The sequence below is a fragment of the Trachurus trachurus genome (genome assembly GCF_905171665.1).
Source record: "Trachurus trachurus genome assembly, chromosome: 6".
In the NCBI taxonomy this organism is placed as follows: Eukaryota; Metazoa; Chordata; class Actinopteri; order Carangiformes; family Carangidae; genus Trachurus; species Trachurus trachurus.
In genome coordinates, this window is record NC_139897.1 from 10,596,836 (window position 1) to 10,611,989 (window position 15,154).

At 42.5% G+C, this 15,154-nt stretch overlaps 1 protein-coding gene across 3 annotated transcripts in view; it reads right to left on the reverse strand.

Moving 5' to 3' along the window:
• LOC310986941 (pleckstrin homology domain-containing family A member 5-like) overlaps positions 1–9,949 on the reverse strand; it is an 85,628-nt gene extending 75,679 nt beyond the window's left edge. For 2 of the 3 annotated variants that reach the window (XR_014595434.1, XM_083973061.1), the window contains exons 1-3: positions 9,810–9,924; positions 9,634–9,710; positions 8,110–8,167 (exon numbers count right to left, since the gene is read on the reverse strand). Coding sequence is in view for 2 of the 3 variants with exons in the window: in XM_083973061.1 (XP_083829187.1) it covers positions 8,110–8,167; positions 9,634–9,710; positions 9,810–9,901 (227 nt within the window). In the remaining variant the exon portion in view is untranslated. Of the gene's footprint in view, positions 1–8,109; positions 8,168–9,633; positions 9,711–9,809 lie in introns of all 3 variants that reach the window. The other variant, XM_083973064.1, reaches the window with a different exon arrangement.
• Between the last annotated feature and the right edge of the window lie 5,205 nt (positions 9,950–15,154).

Genomic DNA, 15,154 nt, shown 5'->3' on the forward strand with positions numbered 1-15,154 from the left:
CAGTCCTCCGTCTCGGTGTCCCAAATCTCATTAATGGATAGAACTATCGCGAGAAACTGCCTTACGGCAGTACGAGATAAGAACGCAAATGACGTCATGCATGTCATGAATCGTGATTGGTTTGAGTTCGGAAAGTCGGAGGAAACCATGGAAACATGAAATGTTTAGAAGTTCGGCTTGTGGCTAACACGGAGCTAATGCTAACACGGACACACACACACCATGGATCTTTTATAAGATAATGTAATACATCATGACACACACACACACACGCCTTCGCGTTTTGGAACCTTTATTCATGTGTGTGTATGTCTGTGTCTTTGTGTCTTTGTCTGTGTGTGGCCGTATTAGCGTTAGCTCCATATTAGCGTTAGCGCCGTGTTAGCGTTAGCTCCGTGTTAGCATTAGCTCCGTGTTAGCAGGGCTTAGCAAACACCGCTCTCTACCTTCAGCAGTAAACACAAGCACGTGTAGGGGGTGGGAGGGGTGGAGGAGGTGGTGGCAGCGAGTTTTTTTTTTTACGACAGTGACATGTGCCTCCCAGAACTGTGGGGGAGCCCCAGAGAGGGAAAAAAGAGAAACCAACGAAGGAGCGAGCTATTTCCGGCCGACTTGCATAGTTCTGCTTTAATCATCACCTATGGGCTTCTAGTCCTGTGTGGTGGTGGCTGTGTCTGCAGCGCCCCCTCCCCCTGCCTATATTTTGGTCTTTTGCTTTGTTTTGTTGTGCACGTGGACGTTTCTGGATGGAGAGCGAGAGAGTCTGTGTTTTCTCTCCAGCCAATGACAGAGCTCAGGTGAAGCTACGTGCAGCAGAGTAGGGGGGCTCAGGGCTGCTAGCCGCACTAGCTGTCTCTTAGCATGTCTCTCTCTCTCTCTCAGCAGCAGCTTAGTAGTCAGGACCGCAAAGAAAAATAAATACAGACTGAGTGAAGCGCTGGAGCTGCGGACCGATACCCGAACGTCACCAACAACTAAAGCCTCGAATGGTAACCATAGACTGTAAAAAGAATGGACGTAGCGTCCGTGACGTCACCCATCGGTTTGGAGGAGTCTGTTTTGTGCCGCTACTACGGGGGTTTGAACCGCGCCATGTTGGATTCTACTTGCCATATTTGGAGCGGTGCGGCCGTTGGCCGGCCGAGAGCCCGCCCACTGGCCTCGTAACAGCGGTCGCCGGACCTGTCACTCAACGGTTCTGCTCCCTAATTGGCCAGAACTTTAAACCTAATAATAGTAAAACGGTAGAGTTTTAAAAAAATTCACCCCCCTCAGAGTGTGTGCGGGGGTAGAAACTATCGATTGAGACCAAAAAAATAAAATGTACCAGGCTGTAAATATGTTTTTTTAAGCTGTAAAATCGGCTATTTTAACATGGGGCTCAATTGGAGTTGCTCCCTCCTGGAGCCAGCCCCCAGCGACAGCCGAGGGGATTGCAGTTTTTTGAATGCGGAAGTGAGCTTCACTTCTCAGACCGACAACTGCCCCCTTGATGGTAACAAGTATGAGGGCCGTTGTCGTGAGCTAGCTAACTTTGGCTAACGGTAGTGGTTAGCATCCGCCGCCAACTCACCACAGCGGTATAAAAACAAAACACTGGAGGCTCCCGTTGTTGGTGACGGTCGGCTATCGGTCCACGGCTCCAGCGCGTCACTTGGACTGTATTTCCTTTCCTTTGCGGTCCTGACAACTGCTGCTGGCAGGGGCAGGAGGCTACACAGTTGAGCCCGAGAGGAGGGGCAGAGTCTCAATGTTTTGTTTACAAACTGCTACGAACAAAATTCCAGACTCTACCTTTAACCTTTAACATACCACATTATAACCCATTAAAAAACAACGTACTGTAAGTGTGCTGAAACAATCCAGAGAGTCTTAACAGAAAGAAAAAGCGTACACACATACACACATACAGACACACACACAAGCATGCACACACAGGAAAGAAACCCCTCCAGGCAGATCATGTCACACGTAGATGGTCCTTTCAACTCCACTGTTACAGCTGAAATGATGATGCCCAACTTGTCGAAGAATACTGTACTGTACACAAGTTATAAATTCATGGTTATTATAAAAGTCACATGCGATTAAAAAAGAGCAGAGAGGCAGAATCACTTTTTGACCAGCATGGAGAAATGTGCTTTTTTTGCTGTGAACAGCTGGACTACTGCTCACAGTCAGACTGGCAATAAATCACAAAATAAAAGGCCAGGTCTACCCATAGTCTTCAGCATGAATAGGACATCTTGTCTTGGTTTTTATTCAGAAGTAGCAACATGCTGTGGGGTTAGTCGCAGACTGTCACAGAGGGTACTACTGTCCAAGGATATGTTAACTGTTAAATTGATAGCATTAATTGGTCCAAATTCTCTTGTCTGTTAATGGTTTGACAGTTAATTAGAAACAACCATTTAATGAATATGTTTTTTGTCAAAATATTTGAAGTTATGTTGTCTGTGAAACCAATATCCACCCATCCATCCACACAGATGCAAAGTCGTTGGGGAGCTGGAGCTAATTCCTGCTGATATAGGGTGAGGTCAGGGTCAGTGTTTACAGTGAATACATTAATTTATTCATGGCGGCCCGCCACAAAGAAATCACGTCTGCCACAAATAGATTTTTCGGCTTTTGGCTCGACCAACGTAATATCGTTCCATTCATTCATCTCCGCATAGTGCTCTTTCTCCATTATAGGCGTTCACACACACAGAGAAGCAGTACATACATTGGTGTTTTCACCACAGTATCTAGTTGAAGGAGCTATTTTGAAGTTTTGATTGTGCTATAGCCAACATCAACATTAACATGTGCTATAGCCAACATCAACATTAACATAACAGCCATCTACTTGCCAGTCTAAAAGAAACTTCTTTCACTGACTCACTGAGAGCTGCCTCCAGTGGTGAAAAGCAATCCTTTTGTACTACACAATGATGGCTCAAGCTCTTGGCAAGAGTGTTAAGTAAACATCTGTCAATACTAATATTGGCTATGTAGCAATTGCAAAACGTTGAGCAGCTGATTTTAGGGAATAGCACCATCATGAAATTTGAATCAGAAACGTTTGCATCTTTTAAACAAGAAGGATAACAATATTCGTCACATGAAATATTAGGTTTCTGAATAGCTTTCACCTCATTAGCCATTCTGACAGACAAAGGCTTTAACAGGTTATAAAAAAAAAAAAAAAAAAAACACAGAGCCATCCAAAAAGAGGATTTGATTATTTTTGCTTTGAGTGACAATTACCACAATTGAATATTGATCAACATGAGAGTGACCCTGTAACTCCAGCTTTTAAATGCACATACAGTGAGCCACAGTGTGGGCCTTCAAAGCAGAAAATGAACCTACAGCTAAACAGAGATCCACTGGAGAGATTTTTGCCATAATTGGCCAAATTTCATTTGACATGCTTTCCTCTGTTGTGAGTGATGAATTATGCAGCAGTAGAAGTGAGCGGCCTAATGAAAGTGTTGGTTCCAGAGCAGACTGGTACAATATTTATATTTTATGTTGCACTTTATACTGATGAGCACTTGGAAGCAGAAAATTGCCCTCAAAGGACCACAAAATGTCATCAAATGAAACATTAATAACTGGAGAGCAATCAACCTCAACTTTTGGCCTATAGCACTATGAGGGTCAGCTGTTTGAAGCTTACTGTACTTATTACTCACTCATTAGCCCTCAAAACAAGATGTCAGCCATCGCATTGTGTAACCACTGCAATTAGCCCTGATTTCTACAGTGAGGTTTTCCCCTCCTTTCCCAGCCAGAATTAATGAGACAAAAATAACGAACAGAGATAGAGAACTGGCAGGAGACCTGCACCTGTCTATTTTATACATATAATTGCTGTGAGCACTTCCTGCATCCAGCTCATAATTAGGGTCATCACTCTCCTTCTGCACCAGCCAAACTGACTTCACCCCATTTATCCCGACAAACACCTCTAAAAGGTCTTCAAAGGTGGAAAATCCTCATTAACAGAAAGTGACAGACAAAAACTTTGACAAACCACACGTTAAATTGCCCAAACCATGTCCCCCTGTCTTGTTTAAGATGAGGCTCAAATTAAAAAGTAGAGGATTATGTGCTCGAGAGATAAAATGGAAATCACATATCTGCCAGATGGCAAAGTCTCATCAAAATACGTTTTTGTGTCTCAAATAAAAAAGCAGATATCTTACTTTGGGAGGCTGTAGAAAATAACAGAGGAAATGTCATGGAGATGAAACAACCAATGGCTTGGCTTGGCATGTAACAAGCTGCATAGAGCCTATGAGGCATAGGTGTTCTTTAAAAAACTGCATATTATCATCAGCATCAGAAAGCCTCACTCTAGAGCGGATCCTTTCACAGAAGTGCAGTTCAATAGGAGATAAATCTCCCAACTCCTCCTAGCTCTCAGCCCGGGGTACAAAGTAACGGACAGATTAATCGAAAATAGAAAGTGTCCATTACTCTGATGTGGGGATTATTGTTCCAACTCTTCAAGAACCAAAACAACACAGTAGCTGGATGCGGCTCAGTGTTCTCTGATTTATCACCAAGTTCAGCAGTTGCGACCGCAGAGTCAAAAGCCACTGGCTCAAAAACTTAAATGTATTCTAATGTTGTGGGTGTTATTGACCTGTCCCTCACTTCCGCTCAATGAGCCACAGCAGAGAAGAGGAGGGATACAGTGATTGGTATTTGTTCTGAAGAAAAAAATAAAAAGCAGTCAGGTTGAAAAGAGGCATCATTTATATATTTTTGAAATCATCATCATTTAAGTTTTTTACTGTAGCACCTTTAACTGTCGACAACTGTCCTGGCAAAAATGAAAATAAGAGTCACTTCAGATTGATACATGTTTGCTTGTGAATTAAAATGACAAGCTAACAGCTTGCAGATTTACACCTCCACATGACCTCACTCTTTGTTAGCGGGGAAGCAAGTACTGGGCAGTTGACACATCGCTCCCCAAAATAAAAAAAGGTCCGCTGGCATCGGGCCACCTGCACTCAGCCCAGAAACTCAAGAGAGACTGCTCAGTCAGAGGAGGGCAGTAAACAATGACTGCATCAATTAATGTCACTCAATCAAATCGTATGCTGCTTTCAAATCATGTGATGTCAACGCAATGACACCAGCAACCTGCACTCCATCCTCCCCAACACATATCATCAGAGGACAGCCTACGTCAGCACAATCTGCTCGCTGATGCTCACACTGTGTAACCCGATGGCAACAGCGAAGCCACGCAGCCAGCATGTGAATGGGCCAGATCCTTTTGCAGGCTCCAAAAAGACTTGAGTCACAGAAATGAATCAATGATGCAGTCTGAAAACAGGAGGAGAGTGTTGGTTTTTTGTTGGTTTTTTTGGGGGGGGTTGGTTTCAGTTTGTTTATTTGGATTAGAAAGGCAAAACTATACCCTAAACTTGCAATACTTCAGAATAAAGGATTGGTAATGTAATGTAATGATAGCCTACTGAAAAATACAAGACACAGACCTATCTAGCTGTCACCAGGCTAATGGCTTTGGACAGTTTTCACAGGCTTTTTCAGAGGCAGCCTCACATAAAGCCTCAAAATTTTCCAAGCACCATCCAAGGCAGTTATCACATAAACCTGTCAACGAATCTCTACGTCAAAACAATGAGTCGCAACGATATTAACAGGCATGGTTTCACAAAGGCCATGTGCAGTGCTCTAAGAGACGTCGCTAGCGACTGTCAAACCAATCTTGGGCCTTTTAATTGACCATGCTTGTTTATCACTGCATGCAGCCAGTTTTATGACACTCACAGTTGTGGCCGCATGACTTGAATTCCAAATGCTCCTGCTAAGTAAAAACAACAAAAGGAAACCTCCTGGGCCAGTTCCAGGCAACAAGCTGGGAAAATGTGTCTTACTAAAAACAGTCCACACAAGGCAGCGCATTGGTCACATTTAGGTTTATTATCTACATGTCATCCTCTACCATCTGTGCCAGCTTTCATTAAAACAGAACGCAATGAGCAGGCAGTGCAGTGAGTGCACCATATGCTAGGATTTTCTGTAGGCACACAACAAGAGTTTACTATATGTAACATTTTTTAAACTGACAACGTGAAATAGAAATTCTCTTTTTTCGTTTTCAAACAAATGGGATATGCTGGAGTTTTTTTTTTTTTTTTTACTTGCATAGCTGCACTCTACAGCACACCACAGCTGGACGGTTTATTGGGACTGTCACTTACAGGTGACTGAAAGATTCATGTGCAGCTAACCTGCATCTTTGCAGACAAACAGATGAAACAGAAGGTCCTCTTTGCTGAGCAGTGAGTGGTGCATCAGCTAATACATGGCTGCTTTAAATTGTCCAATTCAGTTTGCCAGGTAATCAATAAGCTCCTTACTGCTATTAAGAAGACTGAGGCAGATTTTAATCACACAATATTACGTTATATTCAGCTGTATGTGTCAGCTAATAAATAAAAGGCAGATTACATTGTTTATCACTTATAAATTTACCATTCATGGTAAAAGAAATAACAGCTTGTCTATATCTCTTTGATCGAAGCACATTCCACAATCCTCAGTTAAAGTGTGTCTGCACCAGGTTTATCTTGCACACAGCACAGTGAGCTCTAATTTGTCGAAGAAAGAGCAGCCGGCTTTAGAATAAAACAAAGCTGTTAATTAATCCACAGCTTCTAAGGACACAACAACAGAATTTACATGTCTTAAAACTTTAAACTCATTAAGATGCCAATAATGCATTACGCCAGTGGTTTTTCCACTTGCACAAATACAGTCTTCTCACCTTGCTGGGGACAATATGACTACGGTACTTTAACCACCAGAATCACGGGGATGAACCAATGTCATCCACAAGTCTGCCTCGCACTGAGAGGCTCTGATAAAACACCAGAATATAAAATTACTGCCTTTCAGTCGGACCCGTCTGGCAACCTGCCACATGAAGCTGCTCAAATTCATGAGGAAGTCAAAGAAGGAGAGCAGATTCAGTGAGTATAATAAGACATAATATCCTAAATTCATAGCCTGTGTATTGCAATGACTTCAATCATACATAGGCATTCTGGTATTTTTCTCACAGAAATCCATTTGCAAGCTATAATACCGGCTGTGTGAGTGGAGTATTTCATTAAGACATGCAAAATAAAGAAATACTTCAGCTCATATCCTTGGATTTAAAACATTCTGAGTGAGGACACATGATGAATCAGTGCTAACTGAATGACAGTGCTTGTGATGTCTTTTGATTAGTCGCATGCATCAAGCTGCCAAGCAGGAGAGAGAGGAAAATGAGAAATATAGTGTAGTTCAAAGACTGTGTAACATAGCCAACTACTAATGTAATTCATGTAGATCCTGGTTTTCAAACACAGGGGGGGCACACACTGAACAAACCAAAGTCATTTGGTGGACATGGAGGATTTATATCACATTTGCTCCTGCCCACATACAGTATATAGCACAACAAAGGATCAGGCTGTGGATATGATGTTCAAAGAAAAATCAATGGAAGAAGATTTTAACTAAGAAGTCTCTTTAAAAATCCTGTAATGCCGTACATTGGCATGTACCTCGGAAATATTTTCCAGCATCTACTTAATGACAAGTGTCATTGTAAACTGTGAGCAGACCATATAAACCCTAACAGTGAGGATAACTGTCACAGAAAGAGGACGCATTATTCTTTGGCTCAACTCCCCAAGTAGGCTCAGCTTTGAGCGAGATAAGTCTGAATAAATAAAAACAGCTCGCAAGAAGACAGCAACCACACTTTGCATGTCCGTCTCATATTTGCACAATGTCCCTGTGTAATCATTAACTTTTGCAATAGGCTTCTACAGCACAGAAATAGGGAGTAAAGGTTCCAAGTTTATAGCCATGTAGTATTTCCCTCTAAAACAGATCATGTTCTCAGTTGTAGCAGGCATTTGAAAGAGCATTTCTTCAATTTGAGGTGACTGAGAAGGAAATAGATAAATTCCTGGTTATAGTTCAGGCCTCATGGTGACGTGTTGCATGTTTAGATGTTGTGTGCGTGGGTTCTGAGGTTGTAATGAGTGTGTCTTGTGAAGGGAGGGAGGGAGTTTAACTCACTTGATAAAGCACCGCGCCCCCTCGAAAGTATATCCTTCTTCCCATCCAGTGGGTAGGTCTGTGAAAGAGCAGGGGGTGGACAAAAACAAGTGAATACAAACTGGTGGAACAAACAGATGTGTGTGTGTTACATTAACCTTCTCAGCTGTCAGCTCACACACTGAGATGCAGAGCCAAGCAATTAGTTGATCAAAAGGACATTATTTGGCAACTATTGATATGATTTCAGCACAAAACTCTCAATTATTTGCTGTTTTTTTAATATAACGGCAGAGGATATAATAGAATAATAGCAGCAGCAGACTTATGGGTTGAGGATGGTGGCTTGGAAAATTTAAGCGATTTATCGATTCCACTGCAACTGACCATTATTTTAATAATCACTTAATCTATCAACCATTTTCCCAGTGAGGTGGTTGTTTGGTCTATAAAATGTCTGCAAAGATACACATCACACTTTCCAAAAGCTCAGCGTGAGGTCTTCAGATTGCTTGTTTTGTTTGAGCAGCAGTCCAAACCCAGAACCATTCGACTGACTGCTACTTGACAAATAAAAACAAGAAATCCTTACAATTGAGAAGATTTAACTAAAGAAAATTTAGCATCTTTGCTTGAAATTTGAAAAGCATAAAAATGTTTGCTGCTGAAATCCTTGCCAGTCAGTCATTGTTTCACCTCTTCCGCTTGAAATTGTAACGGGCTTTCCACGCACAATATTTCTTGAAATGTTATGAATCAAAAACAAATCAGTCATCGAGAAAATATTCTGCAGATTAATCAATAAGCAGAACTGTGGTAGTTGCAGTCCGATTGAGATGCAGAGGGTAGCCTACACTGTGGTCGTGGGAATGCTCTGCAGAGACTCAGGTCTTGTGAGGTGGCTGCTGCTGCTGCTGCTGCTGCTGCTGTGTGTGTAGTCGCATGGTAACGTCACACACACAGACACATACACGAAATAAGGTGATTTTACACAGGGGTGTCTGCTGTTTGGGTGGGTGAGACCAAGCTCATTTTGTAGATTTACAGCTGACCTTTCCTAGCTCCCCAGTCAATGGCAGCTGTTGCTGTATCTAGCCTACCTGTCAACTTGGGAGACCAGCGGTGAGCGAGCTGGCTCACATCAACTGCACAGGTAGGCGACACGGTCAACACGAGCCGCTATAGTTGATTCAAAGTGACACTAAACGTCCCCCAAAATTCATTAACACGTTGTGTCTTTGGTCAGTAGAGAGTCGTTAGCCCGCGTCCACTTGACTGACCGACCAACATGAGGAGGGGGCTCACGAGCCGGGGCAGAGGTGGGCACGAGAGGGCTCACTTTTCACAGCACGAGCGCCAAAAGCCCACTCATGCATTAAGAAAACACGGCATGGATGTCACAGCCTCTCTCACCACCACCACACACACCGTGGGAAGTATCGGCGTCGGGATTGTGTGGGTGCCAACAACCAGCACATGACGGCGGACACGAGCCGTTAAAGACGGAGGAGAAACTTGACAGCCGTTCAGTGACTGACACCTCACCTGGAGTTTTCCTGTGTCCGGTTATTACCGCCTCGCCGCTCACTGGATGCAGCCAGGTTGTACTCTTGGCTTCTTCGCTGTTGAGAAAAGGAGACGCATTCATTACTCTACACGGCGACTTTGTTCGTAACAGAGACAGAGATACTTGAGCCGTTGTCTCTGAGAGGGATATTTACTTTACGAAGAAGACGCGTCCATCCCGAGTAACCCCGTAACTCCAGGAAGAAGGGAGACAAGAAATCCACTCGGGTTGTAGGTCCGCCGCCATGTCTGCCAATACTGTATGACAATCGCGCGGCTCCGCTCGCGCAGGCAGCGCGTACACGGAAACCTTGGCAACGGCGGATGGCTGTGAGGAGGGCAGGAGCCCAGGGGGTAGGGTAGGCAGGTACTCAATAAATACGTCTGGGAGATGATTTAATTGACTCACAGACATAACAAATTTGTATTTTTATTTGTTAAAAAAATATATATATATAGGCTATATTTCATCACCACTCTAAAAAGTTGTTTTTCTTTCTTGCTTTGTGGTGTGGTCTGCTGTATTATTGTCGACGCACATTGTTTTCCTGTGGTTATGTTGTTGTTTCCTTTTGTGTGGCTATGGATGCTTATTGTTCAAAAGAAAGACGCCTCTCAGCAGTATGGACAACCATGGGGGCAGGGCCGGATTAACCTGCAGGGGGCCACAGGGCAAAATCGATATGCTGCCCCCCACCCACCCCCCCCATAACCCTTCTTCACAAAAGATATATGAATATACATCGAGTTGGCATAAAGCTGTCTTAAACCAGGGCAGTGTAACAGCGAGCCAGTGTGCACAACAGCAGGACCCTGAAACTTAAGAAGCGACATCGAATTCAGTCATAACAAATTTTATTATTTACACATGTGCTATCCCCAAATTGACATGTCAAAATGTCTTTAATTAAAACAGACCCCGTTTGTCATTCTTTAGTGTGAACCGTTTTTTCATGGATTATAGCCTGGCTCCAGATTTGATGTTTTATAACTAGATGAAACACATAAACACATGTGGAGTACCCACTGGGCAAAGCAGTCAAGTCACCGAGGGCCCCAGAAGGCAAGGTCCTCAAAAAACAAGTATTCCCTGCATGACGGTTGTTTTTTGTATGTTGATTAATGAATTTTGAATTTGATTGCTCACCATAATCGACCAGAAGATGTGAGAGAGGAGTCATAGCTTGAACTTTCCCTAGGTCTGTTTTTCACTCCTGACCCATCTTATTCTGTCACATTTTACTTTTTATACGAACAGTGCACTAACACTATGGCAAGATTGTTTTTATTTCCATTTTTAAATAATATTGCACCTCCTTCTCCTTTTATCCCATCCTGTAAGGTAGAGTTGAACTTTAGCTTTAACATATCCCAAACTAAATGATCAATTAAATTATAGTGCAAATCAGATGCCACCCACTAGGGCTGGAGTTTTTGCAGTCTCTGGTCTTCTGGGGCCCTGTTGCCCTCTCTGCTGACATATAGTAATCCAGCCTTGCATGGAGGCACAAACAGGCAGATGTACACCCACACTTTCAGCTCTACCTTTAGGTTCTTGGTCTCCGCCTTCTGTCATTGTGCTGTGAAACTGCAGCATCAGCCTTTCACACCATACAAAGACAAGTCATCCAACACCGCTGTGCCTGGTCTGTTTGTTGGCATTGTGTTGCATTGTGTCCTGGACACATGCTATGCCACAGCTTTGGAGAGGGCTGGTGATGTTGGTGGGAAGTGGACGTATCTGCCAACTGTCAGATCGTTCACTTTGGAGAATACATCTTAAGGAAGGACAAACAGGGAGTGATGCCTCCCCTGGTCAGATGTCAAACACTGAGCCCTTTGTATTTACTTACCTGAGACAGAACAGCTTTCAGGTAATGCAGCATACAAAATAGCTGCCTGTTTTTCCCCAGGTAGTTAATCCAATGGTCTGTGAGAAGAAAGAAGATAACAATATTCAGCTAAGCTGAACTTCAATCAAAATGTTACTTCATATTGATTTAAGATGGGGTTATAAAGGGCCTGCTGCATAATGCATGGCTAAATACAAGCCATCCCCAACTCCCTATTGGAATCTGTATATTCTTATAGACTTTTCTAAACAGTTTATGTATCTTTTAAGAAATATGTTCAATACCTTACTGGCCCAAGCGCCACCTTTTCCATCACTATTTAATCCCTTTCATAACATCCATGAAAAAGAACCATTAGGGTGGAAAGGATTGGATTAGAGTCTGATACCTACCTGTTTGTGCTGCTATACCTGTGGGATCTGAGTGTCTTTGAGCCAGGATTTTCTGCCTCTCATTTTACCATTAGCCAACAAAAGCCTCTGTCTTACCATTCATAGTTCAATTCAGAGAAGAAACGTGAAATATACAAACACTATTTCCTATTCCTGGCTCTTAAAATTTCAGGCCAGCCTGACACACAAAGCTTGGGATCAATTGGCAAATTAATCAAAAGTATTCTTCGGTCTACTATAAAATATTTTTCTAAAGAAACTCATTTGAATTAATTTTGCCTTGACTGGACTACTGTAGTCCCACAGGGCCTTGAGTTACAGGGTAAAGTGAGAACTTCACAGGTGCCCTGGTCAATAAGCACATTTGCATGGACTAGTGTTTCCAGGGTCTGACAGTACTGACATAACAAAGTCTAACTCTATGGGTCAGTTCATGCATTACTTCTTATAGCTGGAACAGACATTTGTCAACTGTGTCCCACAGTCTCTTGGGTGAAGTACAGTATATGCTTCTCTGTACTAGTGTATCATCAGCACTTATGCAAACCACTGCCATTTAGTTCTAGTGGGAGCTTGAATGAGAGTGACAAAATATGTTTGTTTTCCTGGAAAAGTTAGAGCCAGTGCAGGATAAGCTGTGCATAGACCTTAAAGTTGATAACAGAAAAGGGAAATAAATTGAGAGCAAGCCAAACAGATCTGAAGCCATTAAGCCCTTGAACTTTGCAGATTTGCCCTAGATGTTTATTCATTTTGTCAGAAACTGATTTCTCTGGGATCCACAAAATGTGACGCTACTGAAGTGAGGCACTGTTCATAATGGTATGCAAATATAAAACTCAGAAGGGTCTTAAGGAACTGAAATCTTTTAATGTTCTCTGTTCCTTGCAAGTACAATGCACTTCCTTGTTGTAGACAGAGTAAAAGAAAGTCAATTAGCTGAATAACACAATGCAACCAGCCACTCAAAGACTCAATTCAACTCACAAAATATTAATTCATCTCCTAAAGGGGACCTAGGGCCTGAATATGTAAAGGTGCATGAGAGAGTCGTTATTAAATACACACAGTGTTGTGTCTGGTTAACATTGTTCAACACATTCTTACATAATTGCTCCACACTCAGGAAGGTGAGGGCTCTCTGCTCAGCCGCACAGGCAAGACTTGAGGCATCAGAATGTAATTAATGGTTGCACATTATGAAGCAGCTGTTGGAGGGCTTCGTTCTGGTGCCAGCTCAGCGGTAGCCTTGTGCCTGCCTGTGCTAGGTAAGAGGGAGGACTCTCCTCTTTAGACTGGAGACACTTGGCATCTGTGCAGACCTCTCATCTGCTGCCGTCAAAAGCCTGTGCAGATAGAGCCATCTCTCAGCCGGCACACTGTGCTTTGAAATTAGTGGATTGTAAATGAAGGAATTTAATTATATAGTCAGCTAACAACTACTGGGGGAAAATTAGTTATTATGTGATTAAATAGAAATAAAAGACAGGGCCTCAGGCAGGACAATATTGAGTCCACATAAATAGCACAGGGTAACTGGGGGAAAAACTTCCTGGGCACAATAACTTCCTATGGGACTGCATGTTTATCCCATCCCTTACACATTGCTCAATGATGTGAATATGATGTCATCTGTGCCTCTCCGATTGCAATACACAGTATCATTTGACTGGCATGCACAACCCGCAAACCAGTACAGCTATTAGAGCCAGTCAAGTCAGCAGTGAGGGTAATAAGCAACAATGGAAAAATGGTATAATACTTAATTCAGTAGTAGTGTCAGTAGTAGTGTACAGTACTAGCAATGCAGATGATAGGAATTTTGGTCACTATAGCTTTCAAAGTTTGTGGAAAACAGACCATGAGGGGAGGTGTAGTCCTCACAACTCACCTCTGAATCATTAAACACACATCTCTGAATCACTGCTAGTCACAGTCTGACAAAAACCCAACCCACAAATGACTCTCTGTTCACCACAGTTATGACCTCACTGGATCCACAGCCTTTTTTTGGGTGCCGTCCAAATGTTTTTCTTTCCAAGTTTTATGAGATTTCCACTAGTGATATGTGTCATTAAGACTGAATGAGTGGGTACTCTATTTTGTAATTAGAGGACCCTGTAAGTGGCCTGAGTCAGTTGCGACTGTAGTGACTGTGAGAGGAAATCCATTTAAAATCAGCAGTTATTTTTCCCACAACGCCTGGGTTTTACTTAGCAATGTAAATTAAAAACAGAGCTGGACTTGTGTTCAGTCTGAGTTTATAAGTGCTTACACACTCAAAAGGTTGACTGTGTTACTTTCTGCAGAGCTGCAGACTGAGGTTAGGAGTCCTAGCCAAGACCAAAAGCAGAACCAGGTAGGAATGTATCATACATCTATGCTCAGCCTCTGAAGATTAAGGAGCTTGTTAAAAATCTAAACTGATATAATCACCATACCTACATGTTGTCTTAAGGCATTATTGGTTTAGATGAGGACCTTTGTGTGCACATAATGAAATTAACCCTGGCTCCCTCCGGCTCTCTGTGCACCATAAACTGCTTTATTAATTGCAATCTGTACTTAGTAAGCACTACAAAAGGCAACTGTAAATGCTCAGCACTTTAAATCATCCAACACCAACATGAGTGGCTCTCTATTGATTGCAGCTGCCATCATTACTCAAAAGACCCTGCTGTGGTGTTTAAGTAATAGAGCATTTTATTAATTAAGATGAAGGACTACTTAACATTGATCAGGGTTAAGCTCCACTTTGATATAATGCAAAGATAACCTGAAAGTGGTGTGATTCTCCTATATACAGGGCTCATTAAAGCTCGTCTCATGTGCTGACATCACAAATCGTGATGCGTAGCAACCCCTGGTTTCATCTTCATGAGTGCAAGCCCGTGCAGCGTATTTATGCTTACAGTAAAGTAGCAGTTTATAGATCAGTTCTTGGAGAAGTACTTTAGACCAAGTGCTGGTGTGATGTAATGTAAAGGCATGATTATCTGACTCTGGGAGTGGATGAGGCCTCATTTCACTGCGGTCACAATAAATGTCTGAGGTGATGTACAATCTTAATTAAGGTTGGTATGAAACTAACCATAACTACATATACTCATTATGAACAGAAATAAACTGTATCTATTTTTACAGGCTGATGACATGTGTATAACAGTGCAACCACAACATCTGAACATCTGTTTGGTTTTGCAATATTCAGCATGTCTCAGCATGAAGTCCTCCCCTGTTGACACACATATCCTG